The 26,896-nt window shown below is 50.2% G+C and overlaps 1 protein-coding gene across 5 annotated transcripts in view; it reads right to left on the bottom strand.

Moving 5' to 3' along the window:
* PAX5 (paired box 5) overlaps window positions 1–26,896 on the bottom strand; it is a 184,568-nt gene that overhangs the window by 40,716 nt on the left and 116,956 nt on the right. For all 5 annotated transcript variants that reach the window (XM_043487197.1, XM_043487199.1, XM_043487198.1 and 2 more), the window contains one exon: window positions 2,054–2,155. In XM_043487197.1, the coding sequence (XP_043343132.1) occupies window positions 2,054–2,155 (102 nt within the window). The remainder of the gene's footprint in view (window positions 1–2,053; window positions 2,156–26,896) is intronic.

Raw genomic sequence — 26,896 nt, 5'->3', positions numbered from 1 at the left:
CTGCTTGCTAAGCGTGGAGTTGCGGCCCCGACACCAGGTCTGGTGCTGAGTGAGTGCTAGGGCTGCGTGAGAAGAGGACGCGGGCAGAGAAGGAAAACAGAAGGGAGGGGGGAGGGAGGGTGCCGAGAGAGATGTGGGGCCTCCCTGCCAGAACGCCTGTCTCCCTTCCTCCTCTCCACGCAGCCTCCCTCTCTGCAGCGCCCCAGGGGGCCACCCCACCCGGCGGGCTCCGTGGCCGCCCGGCCAGTGGCTGCTGGTAGGACCCATGAGGCTTTGCTCTTGTGCGGGTCTGTGGTTCCTGCTGCCACCATTAATGCTACCTGCTGTGGGCTCTGCCGGAACCCCCGGAACACCCAGCCATTTGTATCCCGAGCCTGGTAATTAGGATTGCAGGAATCCCAGGGGCTGGAGGGCACCTCTGTCTGGATAAACTTGGGCAAATTCAGCTGCTGCTCTGAACTCGGCCTCTTTGGAGTTGGCAGCAGGGCCCGGCAGGGCCAGCCGAGTGGCCCCGCTTCGCCGCCCACATGCCCTCAGGGCTGGACCTGGGGCTGCCACCTCCCCCTCTGCCATCACTGTGAAGCAAGCATCGACAAATGGAGGGTGCACAGGGGGGCAGAGGCCAGGAGTACTGCACTGCGGGGCAGAAGACCTGGATTCAAGACCTCCCACCTCCACGCTCTGCAGCTGTGGGCAGCTCCCTAACTCTTCTGAGTCTCACTAGCCTCCTTCTGACCCTGGGGACCCTGCCCACCTCACAGGCTGTAACACCGCAGGGCTCCTGGGCAAGCACTTTGCACTTGACAGAGTGATCCACAGCCACGAAGTTCCTGGGCAGTCCCAACTTGCTGAGGGCTGGCAGACAGTGGGGGTGGAGGCAGGCAGGAGGGTGTGTGCCCCGCCGCCTCCCGCTCTTGCCCTGAGCACAGTGGCTCTGCCGTGACCCCTCCTGGAGGCAGAAAAGGCGAAGCCTTTGCAGGCATGGATCTGGCAGGCCTCCCCGGCGTTGGCAAGGCCCAGGGCAAGAGTACACACAGAGGCCATTTCCCATATGTCTCATATTTAAAAGTCATAAATCAAGCTAACAAACCGTTAAATGAAATATGCTCTGTCCTCCTACCTTGTTAAATAATCTCCGTAATAACCTGGAAGGCCAGGAGAGAATTTAGAATTCTGGGTCTCCTCAGAGCCTGTGCCCGGCCTTGGCTGGATGGGGAAGGCCCACCTGAGCCCTGATCCGCCCGGCTTCCTTCCCCACGCCCAGCCTGCTCGTCTTCACCGGCCTCGAACACGGGTGTGGACACCCAGGCTTCACGTCCACACTTTGTCCACACTGCCCACTGAGAGTCAACCTGGGCCCCAGGGTGTGCATGTCGGTGATGTGGGCTGGCGAGAAGCTGGAAGGGGCTTAGGGCTGTTTGGGCAGGCTCCCGGGTGGGCTGGAAGGAGGGGTGTGGGCCCCAGGTGGGCACAGCCCCTTGGCCCGCAGACGCCTCAGTCCACAGGCACAGGGGCACTTCTGTGCCAGGAGGGGGTGACTCCAGAGCAGGGGCCCTCCTGCGAGGCCTCAGGGTGGTTCACGCTGGGCCAGGGCTTCTACTGTGGCTCCACCGCCTACTTGCCGGGCAGCTTGGGATGCCCCAGCTCCTCTCGCGTGGCAGCCCACTCCAGTATTCCTGCCCAAAGAATGCCATGGACAGAGGAGCACGGCGGGCTACCATCCAGGCAGTCGTGAAGAGCCCGACATGACTGAAGCGACTTAGCGCGCACATAGCCCCTCTCTGACCTTCAGCCAGGTCCCGCGCCCCTCAGCATTCAGGGTCCCTGCGTGGCCAGCGAGGGTGTCTGAGGGACAGTCAAGGACCCCCCTGTCTCTGATACCCTCCCAGGTGCTGCCGCTGGTTGACAAAGAGGCCAAGAAGGCAGAGCTCAGCCTGATTTTTTCAGGTTCACTCCTCCCAAGCAGGGAGGTCATTGGGACCGTGTGGGGAGGGATGCCCCCCAGGAACCCCAAATGCCTCCTGCTGCAGAGACGCAGACAGCGCAGACTCACCAGGCACCATCCCCGTCAGCGTCGGCGCCGAGTAGCTGCCCTGTCCAGCGGGGGGCACGTGCGGAGGGTACCCAGGGAGGGTCGTGCTCGCCAAGTCGCGGCCTGAGGAGTCAAAGCAACAAATCACAGGGTGAGCATCCCCACGGCCAGCTGCTCCATCCGCGGCTCCCCCGACATCTGCACGTTTGGCATGTCTGGATGCTTGACGCCAGTGTGCACGCGCGCGCGCACACACACACACACACACGTACTCACCCACACCTCCAGCCGGGCTCCACCAGCAGGAAGCAAGGATGGCTCGGTCGGATCCCTGGGAAACCAGAGCTCCGACCACAACCCTTGCTCTCTGCTCCCCAAGTAGGGCTTGGACTTCTCCGTCAACACACCGTGGCTTCTGCTGGGCCTTCTGCACATGGCCCAGCGTCACCATCTTCCAAGAGCAGCTCAGCCATCTCCCAGCCACCCACAGTGGGCAAGGCTCTGCCTGCCTTAGACCCAAATCTGGTCCTTACTGACTTCTTCCTCTTTGGACCAAGAGCCTGTCACTCATTCAGTGATGGTGCAGGAAGCACCTCCTGACACCAGACACTGTTCTGGGACGTGGAGGTTGAGGCCTCGGCCGTTGGGGGCAGACGTCCAGTGGGCATGTGTCCCCCTCATCGCAGGCTGCCAGCTCCCGAGGGCAGGGGTGACACCTCACTCAACACCCAGAAAACCCACCTCCACCTCAGGGCTCGGCACCTAGTGGGTCTCCGTGAATAAACGCGTGAGTGAACGGTCCGGGTTCCAGGCCAAGTGGAAGAAAGCCCCAAAGCAGTAGAACTCTGAAAGGGCCCTGAGGTTCGGCGCTCAGGGAAGGAGCGGGCCTATAGCTCTCCAAACACTGATGATCACACGTACGTACTAAGGTGCTCGCGCCTAAGAGCAACAATCCAGACCCTGGAAGATGGGACTGTTCGGTGGTTGCCTGTTGAGCCCTGAGGACGAGACCCCACCCTGGGGGGAGGAATTGGCAGTTGCCCCTAAAAGAAAGGGATGCCCCTGCTGTCAGACTATGAGATGGGCAGAGACAGCCCAGGCTGGGGCTGTTCTAACAGGTCGGCTTCCCTACCGGAAGGTGCTCTGGGTAGAGCACCCACCCGGCCCTGGGCCCAGGCTCACACCCTTGGTGACAACAAACCACAAAGGCTTATGCAGAAACTGTAAACACCAGGCTCTGTTTTCAGTCTTTCAAATCACTAACCCTCAACAGCGCTATGAGGTAAGATACTGATACTTTGCCCAGTTTATAGGATAACGAGACAGAAAGGTCAAGTAATTTGTCCAAGGTTGCGCAGTAAGGATTTGAAGCCAAGCAATCCAGCGGCAAAGACCATGGGTTTAGGCATTCTGTTCTACTGTCTTGCACATGTGCCTGGCTGGGCTTCTGTCCCCCGTTCTCAGCTGGGACCGTAGGCTGAGCCCTGCCTTTAGGCCACACTGTCACCGGCTCACTCCATCATGCAGAAAGAGATCCAGCTACACAGCTTTTGTAATATATGTGTTGGAATGAAAGAAAGGACCACAGTGGAGGAGGGAGGCCAGATCTGCCTCCTGGACGATGGAGGCGTTACCCTGATAGGACGCTGCCTGCTGGGCCAAGCCCCAGGAGGTCCATACCCCACCCATCTGCCTGAGATGGATAAGAGGGTCCTGAGAAGGGAAGGGATTTGCCCAGGACACTCTCCTCATTTCAGGCAAGGCTGGGACTGGAATCCAGCTCTCCTGTTTCCTGGGGTTTTGGTTCTTTCTTCAACAGGGGTTGTCCTTTCGGTCACATCTGAACCTCAACAGTTTCTGCCGCTGTTACATACACTTTAAACCCTGATCCCCAAAGCAGAAATGCAGTGCCTCGCCAAGGCACTCAACTCAAGAAGCTAGATAAAAAAGCAATAAAATGAACCTAGGGAAAGGAGGAGGAAGGAATCGATAAAGAAAAGCAGAAAATAATGAATTAGGAACCAGAAAAGCAGACACAATAATAAAAACACACAATAATAAATAATAAATACAACCAAGAGTTGTTATTTGAAAAGACCAATGAGATAGACAAACCAAGGACAAGACTCAAAAAAAGAAGGCACAAATATCAAGATAAGGAATGAGAAGATACAGCCAGAGATATGGGAAAGATGACATTTAAAAAACATAGAAACATGCATGGATGCTCTATGCTACCAAATGTGGAAATCTCGTCAAAAGGCACAATTTTCTAGGAAAACATGAATCACCAAAATTAACTCAAGAAGAGGTAGAAAATATTAAAAAGCCCAATCATATCAGAAAAGGTTGTTTCAAGTTATTTTTAAAAATAAGGTGCCTTGTCCATGTAGTTTTTGGGGCATTTGTTTTTGTCTTTGTTTTTGTCTTCTTTTAAAACTTCAAGGCCAACTAATAAAAATAAATGAAAAAAAAAAAAAAACCTTCAAGGAACGCACACTTCTATAGGATACATAAAGCTAAGAAAATGTTCATTTTGCCAATGTGGCAAAATCCTGATATAAAAATTTAACAAAGTCACTCAAAAATGAAAATTAATGGCTGGTCTCACAATTTATTAATATGCAGGCAAAAAAAATCTACTATCTCATTGATGAAGCAATATAGAGATAGAATAGTACACCATGACCAAGTAAGCTTTATTATAGGTACGCAAGGTTGCTTCAATATTAAAACATTGCTTGGGAATTCACATTAATATGTCAAAAATTCACATTAATATATTCAAATTAATATATTTGATATGATTATATCAAAAGCTGTGGAAAAGGCATTGGCTAAAATTAAAGAACACTTATGGCTCAATAATAAAAAGACAAACAGCCCAGTGTAAAAATGGGCAAAGGACTTGAAAACACATTTGTCTAAAAAAGATATACAAAAATGGCCAATTCCCTATCAGGGAAATGCAAATCAAAACCACAATGAAATACCACGTCACACCCACTAGGATGTCTATAATAAAAAAGATGGGTTATGACAGTGTTAGAAAAGATGTGGAAAGTTGGAACCCTTATACACTGTTGGTGGGAATATAAAATGGTGCAGCCACTTTAGGAAAGTCTAAAAGTTCCTCAAAAAGTTAAGCATAGCATTACAGTGTCTCCCAAGAGAAATGAAAACATGTGTCCACTCAAAATTTGTACATGTATGCTTCAAGCAACATTATTCCTAATAGCCAAAAGAATATAAACAATTCAAATATCCATCAACTGATGAATGGATACCGAAAATGGTATATATTCATACAACATAATCCTTAGCAATAAAAAGGAATGAAGTACTGATACACACTACAACATGGATGAACTTGAAAGAAGCCCATCATAAAAGACTGCATACTCTATGATTATATTAATATAAAATGTACAGAATGGGTAAATCTGTAAAGAGAAAAAGTAGATTAGTGGTTGCCTCAGGCTGGGAGTGGGGAATAGGGGGAAAGAGAGTAACTGCTAATGGATATGAGGTCTTTCTGGGGGGATGATGCAATGTTCTAAAATTGGTCATGGTGATGGTTGCATGACTTTGTGAGTGTTCTAAAAACCACTGAATTGTATACTTTACATGGGTGAATTTTATGGTATGTGAATTATATCTCAATAGTACTGTTATGTTTTATTATTGCCATCTATCATCACCATCATCATCTTCTTGAAAAAGTCATTTGACACCAAAAATGTAGGAAGGACATAATATTAAACTGTTTATTAAACCAAATAAATTTGTCTTTATAGAAAAAATATACAGCAAAAGGAAAGATTAACAAAGTGAATCACTTAATAAAATAGACCAAAAACTTACTGCCTGGTAAAAAACAATATGTGGGTGCCAAGTTGCTTCAGTCATGTCCAACTCTTTGCGACCCAATGGGCGTGGCCCACCAGGCTCCGATGTCCATGGGGTTTCCCAGGCAAGAATACTGGAGTGGGTTGCCATGCCCTTCTCTAGGGGATCTTCCCAACCCAGGGATTGAACCCAGGTCTCTTGCACCTACCTGCATTGCAGGCAGAACCTTTACCACTGAGCCACCAGGGAAGCCCAGAAAACAATATAAGCAAAGTCAAGTGATAAATGGTGGACTGGAGGAAATTATTTGCAGCATAAACCATAGATAAATGGCTACTATCCCTATATATCAAAAACTCATAAGAATCAAAGGGAAGAGACCAAAAATCTCATAGAAAAATGGGCAAAACTCAGGAACATAAAACTGCTATTTGTTGGGTGACTGGTCAACCAACAGAACAACAGCTTACTTCGAGGTTCCTATGAGCCAGGCTCTGGGCCGGTATTTCACAGGGCTTATCTCAGTCAACAACCCCAGAAGGTGGGTGCTGTTATCATCCCCATTCTACAGATGAAGAGATGAAGGCTGTTATCATCCCCATTCTACAGATGAAGAGATGAAGGCTCCAAGCAGCTGAGGTATGTGCCCAAGGTCATACAGCTGATGATCATGATCCCTAACCTTTCTGCCGCACTTACTGTATTTTAGGCCCTGTTCTAACACTAGGCAGAGTTCTGAACACTGTTCACTGTGTTTTATAGATACTAACTCATTTAATCCTCCAACACTCTATAGGTCAAATAATATTATCCCCATTTTACAGATGTGGAACTAAAACATAAGAGTTTAGGCACCTGCCCAGGGTCTCCCAGCTCATGAGAGAGGCCTGGGGTCTCACAGCTCATGACAGAGGCATGGCCAAACCCAAGCATTCTGGCACCAGATCCCTCACACTCCCCCAATACACGAGGCACTTGCTCTTTCCCCATCCCTAAACTGGGGGTCCCTAGATTGCAAGAGCTGCTCCCACCCTCCCTCCCCTGCTCTGGCAGGGCACATAGTAGGTGCTTAGAAAACACCCGCCAAGGCGAAAATTAGTCAAAAGACATTGGTCCTACCATCTGAAAGGAACTTTGGTTCCCATCTCACCAACGTCTCAGAAAGCCCTTCACCGTGGAAAGCCACAAGAAAACCAGGCCTCATTTATCTGTTTTTTGGTTGGATGCAACTTCTTCTTTTTCATATACAGCCCATTTCTACGTAGGCTCTCTCTACGCACACTAATGGGGGGAGATGTGAATCCAATTAACTTCAAATTTAGCTCATAATGAACTTATCTCATTTTGCTACCAGCCCCATTCTCATCGTGTGGCAGTAATTAACCACTGGGGGTTGTCACTCCCAGACACATGACGTGGAGATCCTCCCAGCCCCTCACTTCAAACCCTTACAGAACTCATTACCCTGACAGTACGCAAACTCTTCACTTTGAACACCAGGGCACCAGCCAAACGCCCCCTCTATCTGCCCGGATGTGAGTGTGAGCAAGAAAAAGAAGAGAGCGGGCCACTGAGAAGTCATGAGTTACTGTGAATGAAATGGGAGCGAGAGGCTGGTGATGGCTCCACGGCCAGAGAAGGCCTGGCTGCCTAGACAGCCCTGAGTGGGAGGTTCTCCCCAGAGGCGGGGAGTCTCCACCACAAAGCCTAAGCTCTAAGGAACATGGCAGAGCTGGCCAGGGAACGCTAAGTCCTTTGCAAACTGGCAATCATATCCACCAGGGACTGTTAATGCTCAGAAAGTCTGAACACCCCAGGCAGAGGCAATGGTGACTTGCCGTGTGACCTTAGGTAAGTTCGCCCACCTCTCTGGGCCATCATTTTCCTATCAGAACACTTAAGCCGTGGGAACAGATAGCCTCTGGGTTTTTTTTTCTGTTTTAACATTCTACACCTCAGAGGCCTCATTTTAGCCCTGTGTTGATGGAAGTGGAGGCTGGCACCAGCTGCTATAGAGATGCCCACCTCGCCTCAGCGCTCCTGCCCGCAGTATCAAGCACCCTGGAGCCCCTGGATTAAATCCTAGTGAAAGGAAGGTAAGCACCACTCTGGTTTTCCTGTCTTCAGGAAAGGAACTTATGGCAGGAGATGAGGGCTGTCAACCTGCACGTTGTCGCCAAGGCCCCCTCATCCAATGTTCCCGCCGGCGACCCGGCATCTGGCTTGAAGAGCTTCCACTCAGTGGTGGCTAGTTTTCAGAAGTTGGAACTCTGGATTCATCTCATTTGGGAACCTCCTGTCTATGTGAATGTTGGCTCAACTCCAGTTTGTAAAATATACACTGAGGGCCAAAGAAAATGTTATCCGAAGACCCCGTTTTAGCCAGCATGGCCAATTCTCAACCTTCCTCGTTCTCGAAGCTCTTGAGTCTTATCTGAACCATCCCATACCACCTCTCCACCAGTTTCATCACCCGCCAGGCCTTTTAAGGACAAGAGCCCAGCCTGGGTGTCGAGGTAACTACCAGAGAGGTAGCCCCCAGGCAGGGCAGAATGGGCCAGGGATGGAGGGAAACCCTGCAGGAGGTGACTCCTGAGACCTGCGGCATGACCACATCAGCTCCCTGAGGCCATCTGAACCTCCTGCCAGCCTCCCAGCCACGCTGGCTTCCCAGACACCCCTCCTCCCTCGAGCCCAGTCAGTCCCCGAGCCTCTCCCGGCTCTCCATTGCCTGCGGCCCTCTCCTCCCTGGCCCGACCTGCCCCAGACTGTTCTTCCCTTCGCTCTGTTTTCTAGCGACCTCATCTGTCCCCTGCCCTGATCCTGCCACACCCTCTGTGGCCGTTTCTTCCAGAGCCCTGGCATCCAGCCCCCGATCCCTTCGGCTCACACTGAAGGACAACTGGAGTCACACAGAAACTCCGTGAGGGCCGAACCCAGGGAGGGCTCTGAAGCTAACACTTCCGACTCTGTCTTGGTTCAATAATTTAACCAGAACTGCAGACACTTCCACTTCTATGACATTTCTCAGAAAGCTCTTCCTCAGAGTCACAGAACCATGAGAAACCCTTTTGCATGTTAAGAAACATTATTAAAACTTTAAAAGAAAAGGTCATAAAGGTGGGAATCATAGCCTTTTCACGTCATGGGGCACTGTTACCTGTCATACCCAGGGATCACACCTCTAAGAAAATGTACCTGTGTTTGATGAGTCTTTACTACTTGATTAGAGCCCAGAAATGGGGAAGTTACACGTGAATGTGTAGATTTCTCTCAAGTAGAAAAGACAACTCCAAAGGTCTGGGTTTATTGCCCCGTAGGACATTAACCGATTCTGTATCTAATCCAGCAATTTTACTCCAACGTTTTTAAAAAATGCCTTTCTACATGGACGATATAAACCCTGTTCCTCAAATGTTCTTGGAACCACTTTTATCTTTTTATAGGTTCACTCATTAATTTACGAGTTGAATAAAATCTTCACATGTGCTCATTCTATATTTGTACATGAGTTATGTTCTTAATTCTTTAAAAATTTACACTTTCTCGCTCGTTACGGGAAAAAGTCAACCAACCCTGAGTGAGACGAATTGAAGGTTTTCAACCGACACCAAAGCAGGTGAGAGGAAACAATTGCTACCTTCGGGGAGGGAGAGAGGAGCACGGCAACAGCCGGGACCCGGGAAGGGGATGAGCCCTGCTGCACAATCCCTGGTGTGTGCCCATAGGTGTGCACACAGCCCGGGCACCATCCTTCCAGCTGGGGTTTGAAACGAGTGGCAGTCTGAATGGGGGTTGCTCCCTGCTCCGGAGTCTCCCTTTGTTCGGACCTGCCGCAGGCAAAGGATGTGTGAGCTGGCAGTGCAGACAGGGAACATTTAACCTAGAGGGGGAGATCTGCCAGGAGGCAGCACACAGCATGTGTCCGCAGAGTGGACAGGCTAATTGCAGATGGGCCCATCCGGTCATTAAGGCGGACCTGGCCATCTCCTAACGACAGGTTTATTAGCCATTCGTTTAGGTGGAGCTATTTACTGAGAAATAATAACCCTCAATTTCTTTTCCCCAAATTACTGAATCCCCACTTTCAACGATTTCTGACTGACCCTCCTCTCATTGCCGGGGCTAAAGATCTAATCTGGATTTGTGGGCAGGAAGACAACTCTGAGAATTCATTCATCACGGCTCTGTTTACTTCACAGCTTCAACCCTCCCCTCTTCTTTCATTCCAACAGGCTCTGTCTACTGCCCTGGAACCACTGGGAACTTCCGGACTCCAAGGACTGCATTTTAATTGCAAGGGAATGTTTGAATTTCATCTGCCTGGCATTTTTAGAGCAGACACTGGGGCCCAGTCAATATTTCCATGTACATTTATGACATGATCTTCCTCCACTAGCAACTGTTGATCCAGTGTAATAAACTTAGAAAGGCAAGGTTCTAACGAGCAAGGCTGCAGAGCGGCTCTGCCATGCTCATGGCTCTGGGCATCCCTGCCAGGACAGGCGCTGCTCCAGGGACAGATGGAAGCCATTATTTACAACAGGAGCATGGCCAGGGCCACTGTGGGCAAGCTCAGGTCTTCACTCACTCATCTGTTCACTCATTCATTCACATGTTATCTGATCCCTACTGAGTTCTACCACCAGAGGACCCGGGGATGACAATAATGACACTAATACCCACAACAATAACAGTGATTGCTTATTCAGCTCTTACTAAGTGCCAGGCACCAGTCGGAGTGTTTGTATGCATTATCTCATTTAAGTGTCACAGCCACTCAGGGAGATACAAACCTTGATAACCCCCAGTTTGCACATAAGATGGTGGTGTTCGGAGGCAAACCGAGGCCGTGTAACGCCAGTCTATGCCTTTACCACCCCTGTCCCCGCACTATTCTGCTTCAGTAGATGAACTGCAAAATATAAAACACACCTCCTTTTTGACCTGCAATTCTACTTCTAGGACTTTACCTACGGAAAAACACAGAAAAGTACACCAAGATTCACATTTAATGGGAAGGGAGGGACGGAGACAAACCAAGGGCTCCCCTTGCGGCTCAGTCGGTAAAGAATCTGCCTGCAGTGCGGGAGACCCGGGTGTGATCCCTGGGTTGGGAAGATCCCCTGGAGAAGGAAATGGCAACCCACTCCAGTATCCTTGCCTGGACAGTCTCATGGACAGAGGAGCCTGGTGGGCTGCAGTCCATGGGGTCACAAAGAGTCAGGCACAACTGAGTGACTAACACTTACTTACGCTTAGTAAAAAATAGATAAATATATCTGCTGACAGACACATAAAAATGTTACTGAAAGCATACACAAGACATGTTTAACTTTGGGGTGAGGATTCTGGATGGGAGGGCTGAGGTTGGGGAAAGGAGAACCATTTTTCATTTTATATTTTTCTGTATGGTTTGAATATTTAACCACATGCATGTATTACTTTTTGTTCAAAATTAACTTTTTGATTTAAAATTAACGTTTTCTTAAGAACCAGACACTGTCTGTGCCCCAAGGGGCCCGCTGACAGCCTTGAAGGGGAGGTAATAATGAATCTAAGATGCACGAAATGCATAACTACCCACCCCACCCCTGCTCCCACCTCAGCAGCTCCTGGGCCAGAGCTGTCACGGTGGGCACTCCCTGCTTTCAAAGACAGCATCATGATGCCAGGAGCACCTTGACCAAGTCACACGTCCACAGCTTATGATCACACCAGCCCTGCCCCAAGCCAGCACTCAGCCTTGCGCAGAAAGGAAATGCAGTGATGTCCCACCCATCCAAAACCTGCCATTAGGCAACCTCAACCCTGACAACCTGGCTGTCAGTTGCCAAAAGGTGGGCCCAAAGCCTGTCCCTAGAGCCCCCGGGCACCAGCTCTGGCAGGCCAAGTCCTCACTGGCACACAGTTCCAATGAGCTCAGTGGTTTGGCTTCCCAGCTGCCAGCAGATTGAAAACAGCAAAAAAAGAAGGGGGAGAGAGACTTCCAGAGCCAGGCAAACTGATGTTAGGAGAAGTGACAGGTGATAGGTGAGCAGCTAGGATGGAGACAGGAAAACAATATAATCTGACATAAGAAGCCCAGACTTCAACAGTCCGGGGTGCCTGGTGGAGGGCAAGCCGCCTGCTTACAGACCTCCAGAGGCTTTGCCGCTGCAGCCGGAGAGGTTCAGCGATGCGGGTTCAGAGACAAACCTGGGTGCTGTCGCTGAAGGAAGGTGAACTTCTGTCTCTCCAGCATGATTATCTGCATCTCTTATCTGAGAAGCCCATATGACAAACCAGTGCTTTGAAAGTCGGCTTGGGACCTATATAATCATAGGTAGCAGATGGAGAAAAGCCCAGTTGTCCATCTCACTCCAGGATGGGTCCTTGGAGAACACTGGTCTGGTGCATGGCAACAGAGAAGACCGCCAGGACACTGGATTGCTGATGGAAACCCGCCATACTTCCACTCCTGGTTATGGTACGCACCCACCCAAGCTGGCTGGAGAAGATTGAAAATGTAATCTTGCCTCCAAGTGTGCCAGAACCATGGGGTCCCATGGCTGGACTGAAACTTGGAAGTTTCCCGATCTCGCCCCAACTCAAGGCTGACAGTATTCTCATCACATTTGACAGTATTCTCATCATCTCCCCACCTCCAGGCTGCTAAGGCAGAAGATCCTTCCTCAATATAATGGTTGGGAATGTCTTCCTTCTCAAGAATTGGTTTACACATCAACTATATGATTCCTAAATAGAAAGTGGAATGGGTTAAGGAATACACAGAAAGCATAGAGTTCCCTTGAGGTGAACTTGCAGACCAGGGGACATTACATCTTTGTGAAAGGGCGCAGTGTGGCGTGGTAGTTACGGACAACACTGGGCGTACTCGCCAAGTGGGTAAAGTCACGTACGAAGGCTGGAGCTCTGTTGAGCTCTATTTGCCAGGCGCTCTTCCACGTGTTTTATGCCTTGTCTCATTTAATCGTCAAAATAATCCTACATTGTAGAAATTATTATTATTGCTGTTGTTGACAGTGAGCGGATGAAGCTAGAGGTTAAGTGCACCGGCCATGGGAGCAGACTACTGGATTCGAATCCCAGCTCTGCTCCTTACTAGTTCTTCTGTAACCTTGGGCAAGATTCCACGTGAGTTTGCTCATCTGTAAAATGGGGCTAATGGTAACACCACCTCCTAAGCCTGTTTAAAAGAACTAAAGAGTTAGTATCTGTGAGGCCCTTAGAAAGGTGCCCAGCCCATACATGTGTTCCCAGCTGTGACTGCTATTCCCTCCAATATTTAGAGGAGGCCCCTGAAACTGAGAGAGGTTAAGGATCTGGCCCGAGGTTGCACAGGCAGAAAATGGTCCAGGAAGAGGCTGTGGGAGCAGGATAAGAAACCAGGCAACCTGGCTCTTAACCACCAAGTACCAAATCTAGGATGGGTTTGAAATATAGTCAAGGATGGCAGGAGGCACCTACTGGACCTCTCCAGCTAAAGGGTGAGGTCAGGGCTAGAGGACAGAGCAGGAGGGCCCTGGACTGGATGTCAGAATGCCCTTCCACTTCCTTACAGGGACTTCAGGCAAGTCCTCCCCTGTCTAGACAGTCTCATCTGTGAGCCCAGAGCTTCCCTCCCAGGTCACCCACCTGGAGGAGCTTAGACAACGGTAGAGAAGTGAGGAAGGTGTATTACCAGGTTCTCGGGCTCCTTCCACGTCTGGCTGACAGCCCATTTATTTTAAGAAATAGTCAATAGGTGCGTGTTACAGCCAGAAAAGCCCCCAATAGCTTCTGATCTACTGTGAAGGGATCGAGGCCAGTCACAAACCCTAAACCAGTGCCTCGGTCCATCCCCTCCTGGTCTGGAAGGTAACAGCCTGGAGGATGTCATGAGATCCGGGACCAGAAGCAACAGAGCCCAACCAGATGATGCCCCCTCCCTCCAACTGTTTCCTCCAAAACACACAGCGAGGCTGAGATTAGAAATCGCCGTGGAGGAGGCCCACACGAGGAGGCTGAGCAGGTGCGCTGCTTGCCGAGGAAAACCAAGCCCACCCCACAGAGGCACCTCCCAGGGTGCAAGGCAAATTAATGTGCTGCAGAGAACATGCATTAAATCGCGCTGCTGGGGCCGCGGGCTGCTGACATGCCAGCCCACCCCTCCCCGGCCCTCCCCTCCCAGAGAAAGGCCGAGTCAGGTGCCAGGGCCTCTGAGAAGCACAGCGTAGCTCCGACTCTTATTTGTAAGCCTCTGCCAGTTCTGGTATCACCCATGCCCTGCCCCTCTCCTGGGCATCAGGAATCACAGAAGGGCCCTACAGAGCAGGAGCATCACGAGGGGACAAATGCCAAGAGCCAGCGGAGCCTGGGTTCAGTTTGACAGTCATTCACCATCTCAGTGCCCACAGCTGGGCAAACAGGCTCAGAGTCCTGCCCAAGGCCCCACAGGTAGCAAACAGCAGACCCAAGATTCAGTTCCTGCAGTCACAGTGAAGGCTTCCTGGAGGCAGCAGCAGTGGAACTGAGCCTCAGTGGGTAGGCTTCCTCCAGGGACACCGGGAGCAGGGCTCAGGCTGAGCCAAGGTAGGGTGGGCAGGACCAGTGGGTCCCATCACCATGAATGAGCCTCGAGGGGCAGCGCGCTTGAGAGTGGCATGAGTTTCCTCAGGACCTGGCAGAAGTTGGGGTAAGGTGGGTGGGCAGCAGAGGTGTGAGGAGGGAGAGCCAGGGTCCCAGAGGTGGGATTAAGAGCCAGGCTGAGGAGAGAACACACGAGTTCCGTGAGTAGCCTTCACACAGTCTCAAAGGCCACTTTGGAACTTTGGGGAGCATCAGCATTGGGGAGCATCTGCATCCAAAGGACACGAAAGGTCGACCAGGTCGGGGTCCTGGCCACGTTCCCTGGGGCTCCCTGGGGCACTGGGGGCCCCCTCAACCACTGAACCTCGACTCTGACTATTTACATAAACGCTTCCCAGGAAGATCTTATCTCTGAGCAAAAATTTTCTTGACACAAACTAAAACTTAACAATTGTTGGAAAATCAATCTAATGGCAGGTGAATGAAAAAGTCCCTTTGAGGGTGAGGCCCAGAGTTCCATGCACAGTCAGGCCTGGGCCCTATAACCCCTCAGCTCCGTGATCCAAACAGGGGTGGGCACTGGTAAACAAGTCCATCTGGATCTAAACTTGCCATGCAAGCATGCACGTGCGTGTGTGTGTGTGTGTGTGTGTGATTTTTGTCACATCTTTGTATTTATTGAGCCTGCCAGACAGAACCAGGTAGGGGAACACACATAAGAATCAGACTTCCCAGAATTTGCCACTGGCTTCTCTCTGCGCTACCAACAAATGATTGCACCTCCGTAAGCCTCCCTTTCCAAATCTGCAGAATGGGGATGTTACCCTTTGCCCTGTCCGCCAGGATTCCTAGGCTTTGGGAATGGAGGAAGGAGGGATGGAGGAAGGAGGGATGGAGGAAACGAGAATGAGGAGGAGGAAAAGTCTAGCTTTCTGGTGAAAAAATGGAAACATTCAAACATGCAACCCAACGTGGCACCCGCTTGAGTTTTAAAGCCCCGTGGGTCGGTGCACACCACCCCTGCCAACCCAGCACTCTTCATGTCGTCTCAGCAGGTTCCCTAATTTCCGCCACTCAGGTTCCTTGTCTACAAAACGGATATGACACCCATTTCACAGAGCTGTTTGAGGTCTCAACCAGGTCACTGGGGAGCCTGGACTCAGGACCAGCACGTGGTCAAAGGCCTCCTCCCTCCCTCCTGCCCCAGCCCCAGGTCCCCAGGCTCGCCCTCCCATCAGAAGCTCCTTCTGCTCCAGCCATCCCCACCAAAACGAACCTCACTGGGCAAGAGGACTCAGAGAATTAAAACACGCAATCAAACAGCTTCTTGATGGGAAATGCTTTAGAAATTTTCGGCTCCATTTACTCCTCAATCTAATTTTGTCCTCGGATGCACATTATGCGCAAGATGGGATCTCATGTGGTTTGCCTGTGCTCCGCACACCAGCAGGAGGCAGCCCACGTCTCAGCGGCTGCACATGTCTTTCCACCGTCGTGAGTGGCATAATGAGGGCACCCCTGGGCAGGAAGGCCCGTCCTGGGCATCCTGGCACCCACAGCCCACCCTCTCCCACCAGTGCCCCTGCGTGGGCATTGGGGAAGGCATCACCAAGTCACAGCCCCTCCACGTCCACAGCCAGCTCAGGCCCCAGTGTGGACTCCAGTCACCACCCACCCCTCAACTGCCTCCCTGCCTGGCTCCACCTCCTCCAGCATCCCAGCCCCTCTGCCAACAGACCCTGCACCCCTCATTCCCACCACCTCGGGATCAAGTCCAGACTCCTCGCTGCCCTCCATTCCTGCTAAAGTAGTGGCGCGCCCAGCCCCGACTCCAACTCCAGCCCCAAATAGCTTGCTTCCCCCCAACGTGCCTCCAAACCTCAGCACATGTCGCTGCTCTGCCTTGGCAGCTCTGGGCAAACTCCACCAACGTCACCTCCTGTGGAAAACCTCCTCAGATCCTTGCCCTGCCCACCCGTTAGTCCTCGCAGAACCCCTGTGCCTGCTCCACGTTATAGCGCTTGTCAGGCTGCCCAGGATGGCTGTCTGCAGAAGACACAGACTGAACCCTTCCAGGGCAGGAACACTGTCCCATTCATTCACGTCTTCCTACAAAGGGGGCACAGTGCTTAGTGGGGGCCGAAAAAAGCTCACTGGTCCATTCATTCATTCATTTATCCTGAAAACCTCTCTGGGGAATTCTCCGGTAGCACAGTGGATAAGAATTCACCTGCTACTGGAGAGGATATGGGTTTGATCCCTGGTCCCGGAAGAAACCACATGCTACAGAGCAATGAAGCCCGAGTGCCTTGAGCTTGTACTCTGCAACAAGACATGCCGCCGCGCAAAGCAATGAAGGCTCAAAGCAGCCAAAAATAAATAAATAATAAAATATTTTTTAAAAGAACACCTTTCCAAGCCTTTCTTCTAGGCCCAGCCCTGTGGGTCAGGTTCTGGGGATTTTGTGCCCTTAAGGAGGCTTTGAGACTGATGGGTGATAATTTTCCATCATCCTCACTGGAGAAAAGCCACCATCAAAGCTCAGAGTTACCCAAGTTCTAAGAAAGAGACGTGCCTCCTGCCACCTCCCGGGACTCCTCAGGGCTGGGACTGGACCTCTGGGTCCTCACTTCTTCCCTCCCCGCTACCCTCCAGTCCAGTTACTCAGCAAAAGTCGTCACATCCTGAAGAGAGCCCAACCCTACTCCCAGGCTCCAGGTCCCACTGCTGCCTCTCACTAGGGCCTTTCTGGACTCCACAGAGCCATTTCCCCCTCTCTTCAGGGGGTTTCTGGCCTATGTGCAGACGTCCCTGGGTCTGAATTTAATGATGCCTCAAATCCTATGGAAGGGGCTGATTGCAGTCAATAAATGACCCAGAGAACAAGACCCTCCTAACTCCAAAGCCAGGGTCCTTTCAGTCCTGCTAGCTTGGATCTCTTCTCTCCCTCCCTAATTCTTCAAACATCTTTCTCCACCTGACACCATGAACACCCTTCTATTGTTTTGACAGTTTTCCACCTTAAGGGTTTAGCGTCCTCATGGCCGAAGTTAGAAGCTTGATCTCCCAGCCTCCCTCGCAGCTCAAGCGCAGATGCCATCTTGGCTCCATCAAGCAGACACGCATGTGAGTCGTTAATTCAGAGGCAAGTGACACAAAGAAATAGGTGCCTGTGGAGATAAAGGTCCTGTGGTGATGTCTGGTGTCCAGGGACAGCAGCATGAGCTGAGGGTTTTGTGTCCACAGGCCAGGAAGTGGCGTTTCCACAGAACCAGGTACGTGGTATTTCAAGTGTGGTTCACATGCTCAGGTGTGGTTCCGATGTGATTCCCAGCTCTGAAGCCTCCAAGCCTGGTCCCGTGGGCCTCCTGAGAATCCTAATGTCTTTTCTACTTAAGCAGCCAGAGAGAATCCTGCTGTTCCCGCCTCAGAGCCTTGGTTGTTCCAGGTCCCACGATGGAGAGCATTCTCCATCTTCCATTTTCCGAGACTTCTCCATGACTTCTCCCCAGCCATCCTTGTTCTCCAGTTCCTTCCTGGGGCTCCGCTGCTCTCAAGACTTTGTGTCTATGCATCTTCATCAGGTGGATCCATCTCCACCGTGCCCATGACTTCCCAAGTGGTATTCCCAGCCCTGATGCCTCCTCCATCACCTTCTGGATGTTCCCACTTGAGCATTCCTGGGGGACCACAAGATAGCTAAACCAGCTCTTCTTCCCGTCGTGTCCCTCTGACTCCATCGCCCCAAATTCCTAACGGTGAGGCCCAGCTCCTTCCCCCGGGGAGTTGCCCTCCGCATCTGCCTGGTGTGCACAACCTTGGCCAGCTTGCTCCACCCTGCTGAGCCTCAGTTTCCTCTTCCGAAAAACGGGGCTCAAGTCTGTCACAACCCCACCCCCAAAGGATGGAAGGAAGATTGGAAAATAACAGCTGCAAAATCAGTCGGTGAATTGTAAAATGTGGCCCATAAGCAAAAAGATATTAGCATACTGTTAGGATTTGGTTTCACTGAACAATTTCTTGCTCACCTTAGAGTGATGCTGCCATTTCCCCTTCCTTTAGAGTGGGGAGGCCTCCCACTCTCTTCCCTGGACCAGATTACCCTTGGGATTTTTAAACTCACCATCCAGCTGTTCCCATCCCCCCACCCTCAAAACACAATTGTGACAGTCACGCAAAGAAAGGCGAGAGGGGGAAAAAAATCCATAAAGGCTCGGCCAAGCGGCAGCCGGTGGAATTCTCCAGCTCCTGACCACCAGTTAGTGACGTCAGGATTTATAACTGTATTAAATGGTGTGACAGGGAGCCTTGATATATCAGTTCCCCCTTCTTCCCAAATCACAGACAATAAAAGCTTTGGCAGTGAAAGTCATTCATCATCATAAAGACCTGAGACATCCCAGTCATCAATTTCACTCACATCCTTAATACACTGGAGGGAACGCAGGAGTCGAGCACCTCCAAAAGGGGGAGGAAAAAACACGAAGGAAGATTGAACAGGAATAATTACAAAGGTCAAAGAAGGGATTCCTCTGGGGGCGGGGGGCATGGGCAGGGCTGGGCCCTCCTGGAGGTGTGCTCAGCCCACAGAGGAGATGGGCAGCCGCCGGGCGAGCTCCAGGCAGCCCAGAGGCCCAGCCCTTAGACCAGACCCTGGGATCCTGCAGTGAGAGACAGCTGACTCAGGCTGCAGGACCAGAGGAGGAAGGACAAGGAGCCCGAGTTTGGGCTCCGCGGCTCCAGGCTGAGGTCTATGGGAGTATTTGACTCCATCACCCTCATTACACAAGCGAGGTTTAGAGATAATAAAACCACAGTTATCTTTTGTAATCTACACCCATATGGGCACAGACGGCTATTCATGGTAGCTAGGGTCTTGTTTTGGGCAACGCCTTTGGAATAACTATCCAGGGCTGACACTGCTGGTTGTGAAAGATACTGTAACACTTGTGGGCCAGGCGGGAAAGAGATACTGCTCAGAGGCCCTCAGGGCACCCTCTGCCACCCTGCCCCTCCCCTGGACCCTCCAAACACCTCCAGTCCAGCCTAAGTTTCCGGAGAAGAAGGACTGATAATACCTGCTGCTGCCTGCCCATCCATTCAACAGCCCTTCCCTGAGAACCTACTGTGTGCTGAGGCTGCTGAGGTCTGTCTGGGTACCAGTTGTTGGAGGTGAGTCAGCCCAATGCCTTCATCCAGACAGCATCCAGGATGGAGACCAGCCATGTCAGTCACAGCCCCAGGGCTTGGCCCTGATCGATGCATCAGCCTTGCGGCCTGTTTCCTAAAGTGGGGCCCGAATTGGACCTCCTTTGGCCAGATGGCCGGCCTGCCCCGGACACAGCAGCTTGGTGAGGAGCAGTGTGGCACAGTGGTGAGGTGTGTGACCTCTGGAATCTGACAGTTTGTGTTTGAAATCTGGCTCCACTACTTAGGAGAGATGTGACCTTGAGTAAATGCCTGGGCTTTTCGAGGGCTCAGTTTTTGCATCAGTAAAATAGGGATAATAAAACTTTCTCATGGAGTTGTTTTATAGACAAGACAAGTTGAGGTATGTGAAGTGCTTATAATAACGCCCATTGCCTAGTGAGTGGGAAGCACGTACTAGTGGTCATTCCTGCTAGTGACTCTTGACTCAGTGGAGCTCATCCAGGATTGAGATCAGCTCTGGGGAAGGGGCTCTTACCTTAGCCTGCACTCCAGATGCCAACCGTTCAAACAGGGCTACAAACCACCCTATCCTTGAGGTGGGCACGTGACAGAAGGAGCCAATGGGTCTGGAAAGGCAAACGCTTCTCTGGATGGGCAAGTTCAGATGGGCAGCAGGTGCCCCTAAGGATTTGTGCCAAAACCAGCCTTACCAAACATTTATAGAAGATGTAAGGGTAGGAGTAGAAGTTCCATAGCCTCTCAGGTAATGAAAATAAAAGCTAATAGAGAGAAATTAGAGAGATAATTTTTCTGGGCTGTGAACACTGGCAGATTAAAAAGGGCTGCAAACCAGCTGAAGTTAACGCATTTGGAAGGAAATAATAATTGTAATAATATCTTGCATTCAAATGCCCCTTTTGCTCCTCGAAGATGTGTATATGTGTGAATTATGCCAATAACCTTGATAGTAATATAGATGGATAGGGTTTGGGGTGATCGTGGGAGAGCTCAGTTGCTTCAGTCCTGTCCGACTCTTTGCAACTGCACGGTGTAACACACCAGGCTCCTCTGTCCATGGGATTTTCTCGGTAAGAATACTGGAGTGGGCTGCCATGCCCTCCTTCAGGGTATCTTCCCAACCCAGGGTTCGAACCAGAGTCTTCTGCATCTCCTGCATTGCAGGCAGATTCTTTACCGCTGAGCCACTGGGGAAGCCCTCGGGGTGATTAGTAACAAGTAATCATATTAGACAGCTCATTTGTTCATCCATCCATCCACTCAATCATTCAATAAACACTTCCCGAGTACCTATATTGTTCCATGCTCCATGCTAGACAGAAGATAATCCAGACCCTCACAGTGTAAGGATAAAGTTAGGCTGGATACAAAGAATCCTAAGTCAAAGCACAATGGGATAACAGGTGAAATGATCCAGGGCCCACAGAGGGGATTATCACTCTGCCTGTGGGGCAACTGGGGAGGGCTTTCTGAAGGAGGTGGTGCTTGAGGATGGCTCCTTGGAGACATTCCCTGGAGTCACATAGACAGAGATTGGTAGGCCTGCTGGTTCCTCAGTCCCTCAACCGGCGTCATGAGAGCTACGCGTCGGCAAAGCTCTGCACCAGCTCACACTCACCCCCCTGCTGGGACGCAGGGGGGCCTGAGCACCCAGCACCGTCAGGTTAAAAGAAGAGGTATCGCTCCTTACAGCTCACATGTGCTTCACTGAAGTCCTGCAAGGAGAGGAGAAGCCAGGACGATAATTCCCATTGGGCAGATGTGAAAACTGAGGCTCGGAGAGAGAAAGCGTGTCCCAAAGTCCCCAAGGAGTTATTTATGGAAGAGCTGGTATGAAGATTTGTGATCCTGATCCAAGGCAGCCCATTGTTCTTCCTTTCACAGCAGACTACTGCCACCTCTGGGCAAATGACAGAAGCATCCTAAGCAGAGGAACCAGCAGAAGCAAAGGCTTAGAGTCAGGACTCGGAAATTGGGTAGGAAAGTGATAAAAAAGAAAGGTCTGGATGAAGGGTTCCATCGGGCATGGATGAGGCAGATAGATGGCAGAGGACCAGTCAGAGAAATGAGGCTAGGAGAGGTGATATATTCTGTTCTGGAAGGCTGTGTCTGGAACAGAGGGAGGAGCCAAGGGAGGTGGGTTCTGGAAATGTCTCATGTGGGGAGAACTTGAGTCCTCCGTGTCTCCATCTTCTCCATGAGGGAGTTGTGCTAATGATCTCTAAGGACTCACCAGCATCAATATTGCAATCTCTTGACCCTAGGGCCCTGGGGAGGGCATGATTGTCATAATACTGGGGCAGATGGAGGAGATAGAGTGAGGACCAGCCAGTGCTCACAGACGTGGTGAGGAGAGGTCAGGCAGAAACACCAAAAGAGGGGCTGATCCCCCTCCCAGGTGATGGTTCTCCCAGGATTCAAGGGGGTGTGGAGTCCTCAAGGAGACCTTGATAGTGGGCGCTGGGGCGCTGGGGCAGACAGAATCATGGCCCCCCAATGCCTGTGCTGTCACCTTACAGAGAAAATGGGGCTTTGCAGGTGTGTACTTAAATCAAGGGCTTTGAGATGTGGAGATGATCCTGGATTATTCAAATGTGCCTCAATATAATCACCAAGTCCCCATACAGAAGGCAGGGTGGTCAGAGTCACAGAGACATGTGACAACAGAAACAGAGGTAAAGAAGACAAGATGACACCCTGCTTGCTTTGAAGACAGAGGAATGGGCCATGAGCCAGACAACATGGGTGGCCTGGAGAAGCTGGAAAAGACAGGGAAATGGATTCTCCCCCAGAGCCTCCAGAGGGAATGGAGCCCTGCTGACACCTTGATTTTAAGACTTCTGATCCTAGAGTGTTAAGGTAATAAATTCATGTTGTTTTAAGCTATGATGTTTGTGGTAATTTGTTACAGGAGCATTTGGAAGCTAATACAGAAGGTCAGTGGCACATCAGTAGAGGCAGCCATCAGGGCTGCTCCATGCTGGACACATCCCACCTCTGGCGAGCTCCTCATCTCCTGGCTGTGGAGGACCCCTAAACCAAGCTCTCTGAACTGAGCTGCTTTCATGACCTCCAGGTGTTTGAAAAACAACACTTATTTAGTAGTTATGTTCCGGGCAGAGTTTTAAGTGCTTCTGAAATATTGACTCATTTAATTCATGTAACAAGTTCCTATTCCCATTTTATAGGTGAGCAAACTGAGGCATGCTCAGTTGGAACTGAGGTCACCAACTCATAAGTGGGAGAAGAGCTGACATCTGAAGATAGGTAGTCTAGCTCCAGAGTCTGTACAAGAGATTCTGAGTTTGATCAGCTTCCACAGACCCCCAGGGCCGCCAGTCTAACTGTGCCATGGGGGAATGTGAGAGAGCTCTGGTTGGGTATCTCTGATGACAAGGAGCTTATTACCAAACAGAGGCAGTACAGTACAGGGGTTAGAGAAAGCCAGCTCTGCTACTTACTGCAGTGTGAACCCAGGCAATTTCTTTTAACTGTTAGCAGGGACAAAAATAGTACCTAGTTTCATCGATGAAATGAACCAAAGCACATAACAAATGCTCAATAAACATTAGCTATCACTGTGATTATCTCTGGAGGGAGCCTATTCCAGTTTCAGAAAGCTTTGTTAAAAAATTCTTCTTTGCACTCAAGTAAAGCTTGCCTCCCCATGGCTTCCCCTGATGAGCTTCGAGCAGCTGCACCTCCTCCCCACACAGCCCTGGGCATGTGGGAGGCAGCACCAGGCCCCCAGGCTACTGTCTTTTTAAGCTGATAGCCCTGGGCCATCAGTGGATACCTAGGTTCCCCGCCCGCTTCCCCTCCTGTAACCCATCTTTCTCTGTCTGCAGCCCAGGTATCAAATACTGAGAGGGATCCAGTCCTGAGCCCTGAGCGAGGAATTCTCCAGCCCAGTCTGCTAAAGACAGTTCATGATGGTCCATCTAGAACATGAGGAAGGATGGAAGTTCTGGACCTACTGAACATGTTAGGTGTCCATAAAACAGGAAATTAAAATTTTTTAAAACTGACCAACAGTATGAAAAGTAAAAACCCATTTGGAGGAAATGATCTATATCTGTATAACCCGATAAAGTTTTTTATGCAAAGAAAAAGTTCTGGAAGGACATCTACCAAACCATCAACTCTGCTGACAGCAAAACAATCTAAGAACTTGGTGAACTGATACAGTAACATGTTGCTACATACATTTATTTATTTCACAGTGAGCAAGTACTCCTTCCTGTTTTAAAAGGGATTAGGAAAACTGAGGGTGTTGCAAGAGATTAGACCAAGCTTCAGAGAAAAGAAACCAAGAGTTCATGGTTCCTCCAGAGCAGCTTCTACATGGACTCCTCCACAAAATATTCCCAAACTCCACAGTCAAAGGAAGCAATAGTTCCCTCCTCCACACCTTCAGACATTCTGGTTCCTCCCTGGTATTTCTCTTTCCTGTTTGTTTTGCTTTGTTTTGCCTTGTACATGTATCCACAGTTACCTCCCTCATCAGATTATGAGTACGCTGAGAGCAGAGACACTACAGCCGGAAGACCAAACCTTGCTAAGGAGCCTGAAGGAGCTGGGGTTTGACGGAGAGGTGAGTGAGGGAATGAGAGAATGAATGAATGATGAATGGTAACCGCTCTGCTAATTGCCAGGAGTTACAGTTTGGTGTTTTCTCCTGCAGATAATGGTCTGGCAGTGGAGATCTCTGACCAGGAGGACAAGCTAATGAAATCGCTATTTTAAGAAGATGGATCACAGCAGGGTCGGCTGAAAGGCTGGAGGCCCAGAGACTTTCTTGAAGGCTATTTGGAAAGGTCGGCTTCCAAGCTGCCTGCAAGTGCAAAAATCTATGAGTGTATTACCAGGAAGGCCATCCAGCTTTGTTTATTTTTATCCTACAAAATGCAAGGTCAGAAATAACTGGAGTACTTCACACTGAAATTATTTTTTTAATTGACACTGCTCTTTACACAAATATTAATTCATTTATTCAACAAATAGTTCTTGGGAACACTGCGCTAACCTGAAAGCAAATCATATTTTCCTTTGATGTGCATTTTAATTACAGAGATGCTTGAATTTCATTTGGACTTTATTAATAAAATGATCAGACCTTTCTGGCTTCTCTGAACCTCTGACTAGCCTTCCAAACACTGAGATTCCAAAATTCTAGGTTTCTCTAGAATCTGTAACAGTGAGTCTATTTAATAAACACTGTAACCTCCAGTTGGATTCATCTTCAATCTTTCTGGAGTGTAAATAGCCTTGTTTTTCTGGGGAAGTCCCACTTTGGGTGCTGAGTTTTCTCTCTGGATTGTCATTCCCTGAAGCAGGTTCGCAACATTTAGTTTGGACAGAGTGTGACATCGCTGCGCTGGGCTGAAATGCTGGGCCGTCGCACATTCCGGAGAACCTTTCCCCCACTAATGGATGGCTTATGCGCTGAGCTGTTATTTGGGGAAAGCCATTTCAGGCAGGCAGAATAGCATGAGCAAAGGCCTGGAGTTAGCAACAGGCAAGGCCAGCTGGACAGCCTGTAGTCAGCCCTTTCTGGCCTCACAAAGGGGTTTTCTGCTGAGCAGGAATAGGTGTCAGAGGAGACAGGAAAGAGGGTCTGGGGCAGGTCTAAAACTCACTGGAGCCAGCAGGCAAGGAGAGCGAGCGAAGTTGACCAGACAGAGACTGGGACGAACAGGGAAGCGTGGTTCAGGCAGGGGAAAGCCCCTTCTAAACTCTGCCCACCTGTGGCCATGTGGGACTGTGGACTCTGGTGGACAGGCTTCCAGTTTTTCAAAAGAAAAAGGAAGTTAGACATTTTAGCCTTTATGCTAAATATCCTAGTTTAAAGGCGCTTTTAAATTTAATTTTTTGATAAAGGATAAATTAATATATGCGTGCTAAGTCACTTCAGTCATGTCCGACTCTTCGTGACCCTATGGACTGTAGCCTGCCAGGCTCCTCTATCCAGGGTTCAAAAAATTAAAAACGTAGATGATATTCAGCAAAAGGTCCACTTCCTACACCCACTTCACAGACAAGACCCAAACAGGGTTATTGAGCATCCTTCCAGAATTTCTGTATGCTGTGTACACACATACAAACATGGATTCCCACGGCCCCTCCCTTCTTTACACAAAAGGCAGCATTCCGCATGCTCCATTCATGCTTTGTTCATAATGTATCTCCAAGGCCTCTCAATCGGGACATACAGGGCTTCCTCCTTTCCTGCCGCCGCACACGACTCCGTCCCCATGAGCTCTTCTTTACTGAACAAGTCCCCTACTCGTGGACACTGGGGCTGTTCTCTGATTTCTAAAATGTGAGCTCTGATTTTTTTTTTTAAGTTTAAAAAACACTATTTGGGCTGGATCACGAGAACATAGAATGCCGGTGTCTGGGTCTGAGTTCACAGAACAAACACCAGCCTGTACTTTGCCAGCCCCTTGGCTGTGGTTTGCCAGTGAGGAAGGAAATGACTTCAATGGAGAACAGCCTCAGAGAAGTCCTGTTGAAGATTCTTTGCCTTTGAGGTAGTGAAATCCCTGTCACTAGAGGTGACCAAGTACTGATACAGAATTGATCCCAGGGCTGGGTGATGGGTCAGGGTACCCAACCTCAAAGTTTCCAGCGTTCCTGAGGCCTGACTATGAGTTGGGCCCAGCTGGCAGCTGAGTTCTTTCTCAAGAACTGAGATATGGCCCCACCCTCCCAGCACCTAATTCACTCAGTCATTTATTAAAAGGCATTTCCCAGGGCTGTATCTTCTATCCAGATGACTTTCCCACAAATCTTCTCAAGGCTTCTCCTGGCTGGGGTCTCAGATCAAATGCCACCTTTTAGAGGTGGTCTTTTTAGAGGCTCGAGTTCATCTCCCGCCCCTCTTGTCTCTGCCCCCAACCCCAGTTTCCCTCTCCTCCTGCGTTATTTCTCCCTGTGCTATGAACTCAGACCCAGACACCAGCACCTCTTTCACTGCCAGTATGAAATCACCTTGTAAACCTTTTTCCCGTGTTTGCTGTGAACTGTCCGGCTCTCACCAGCAGGTAAGCTCAGCAAGAGGAGGGACTATCCACCCAGGCCTCGATGGTACCACCAGCCAAGCCCCGAGGGATAGCCCGATATACAGTAAGTATCAATATTATGCTGCCCTTCCGAGGCAGACAAGCTAGAGGAAAGCTTAATGGCTGAACACCCGGTTACGGAGTATCATGCTGTATTATAGCTTTTATTGTCACTTTTCCAACACCTTTTGGCAGCCTGGATACATGAGGT

The sequence above is a fragment of the Cervus canadensis genome, chromosome 14 (assembly GCF_019320065.1).
Source record: "Cervus canadensis isolate Bull #8, Minnesota chromosome 14, ASM1932006v1, whole genome shotgun sequence".
Classification (NCBI taxonomy): domain Eukaryota; kingdom Metazoa; phylum Chordata; class Mammalia; order Artiodactyla; family Cervidae; genus Cervus; species Cervus canadensis.
Note: the sequence above shows the minus strand (reverse complement) of the source record. Positions and strands in the feature narration are given on the sequence as shown.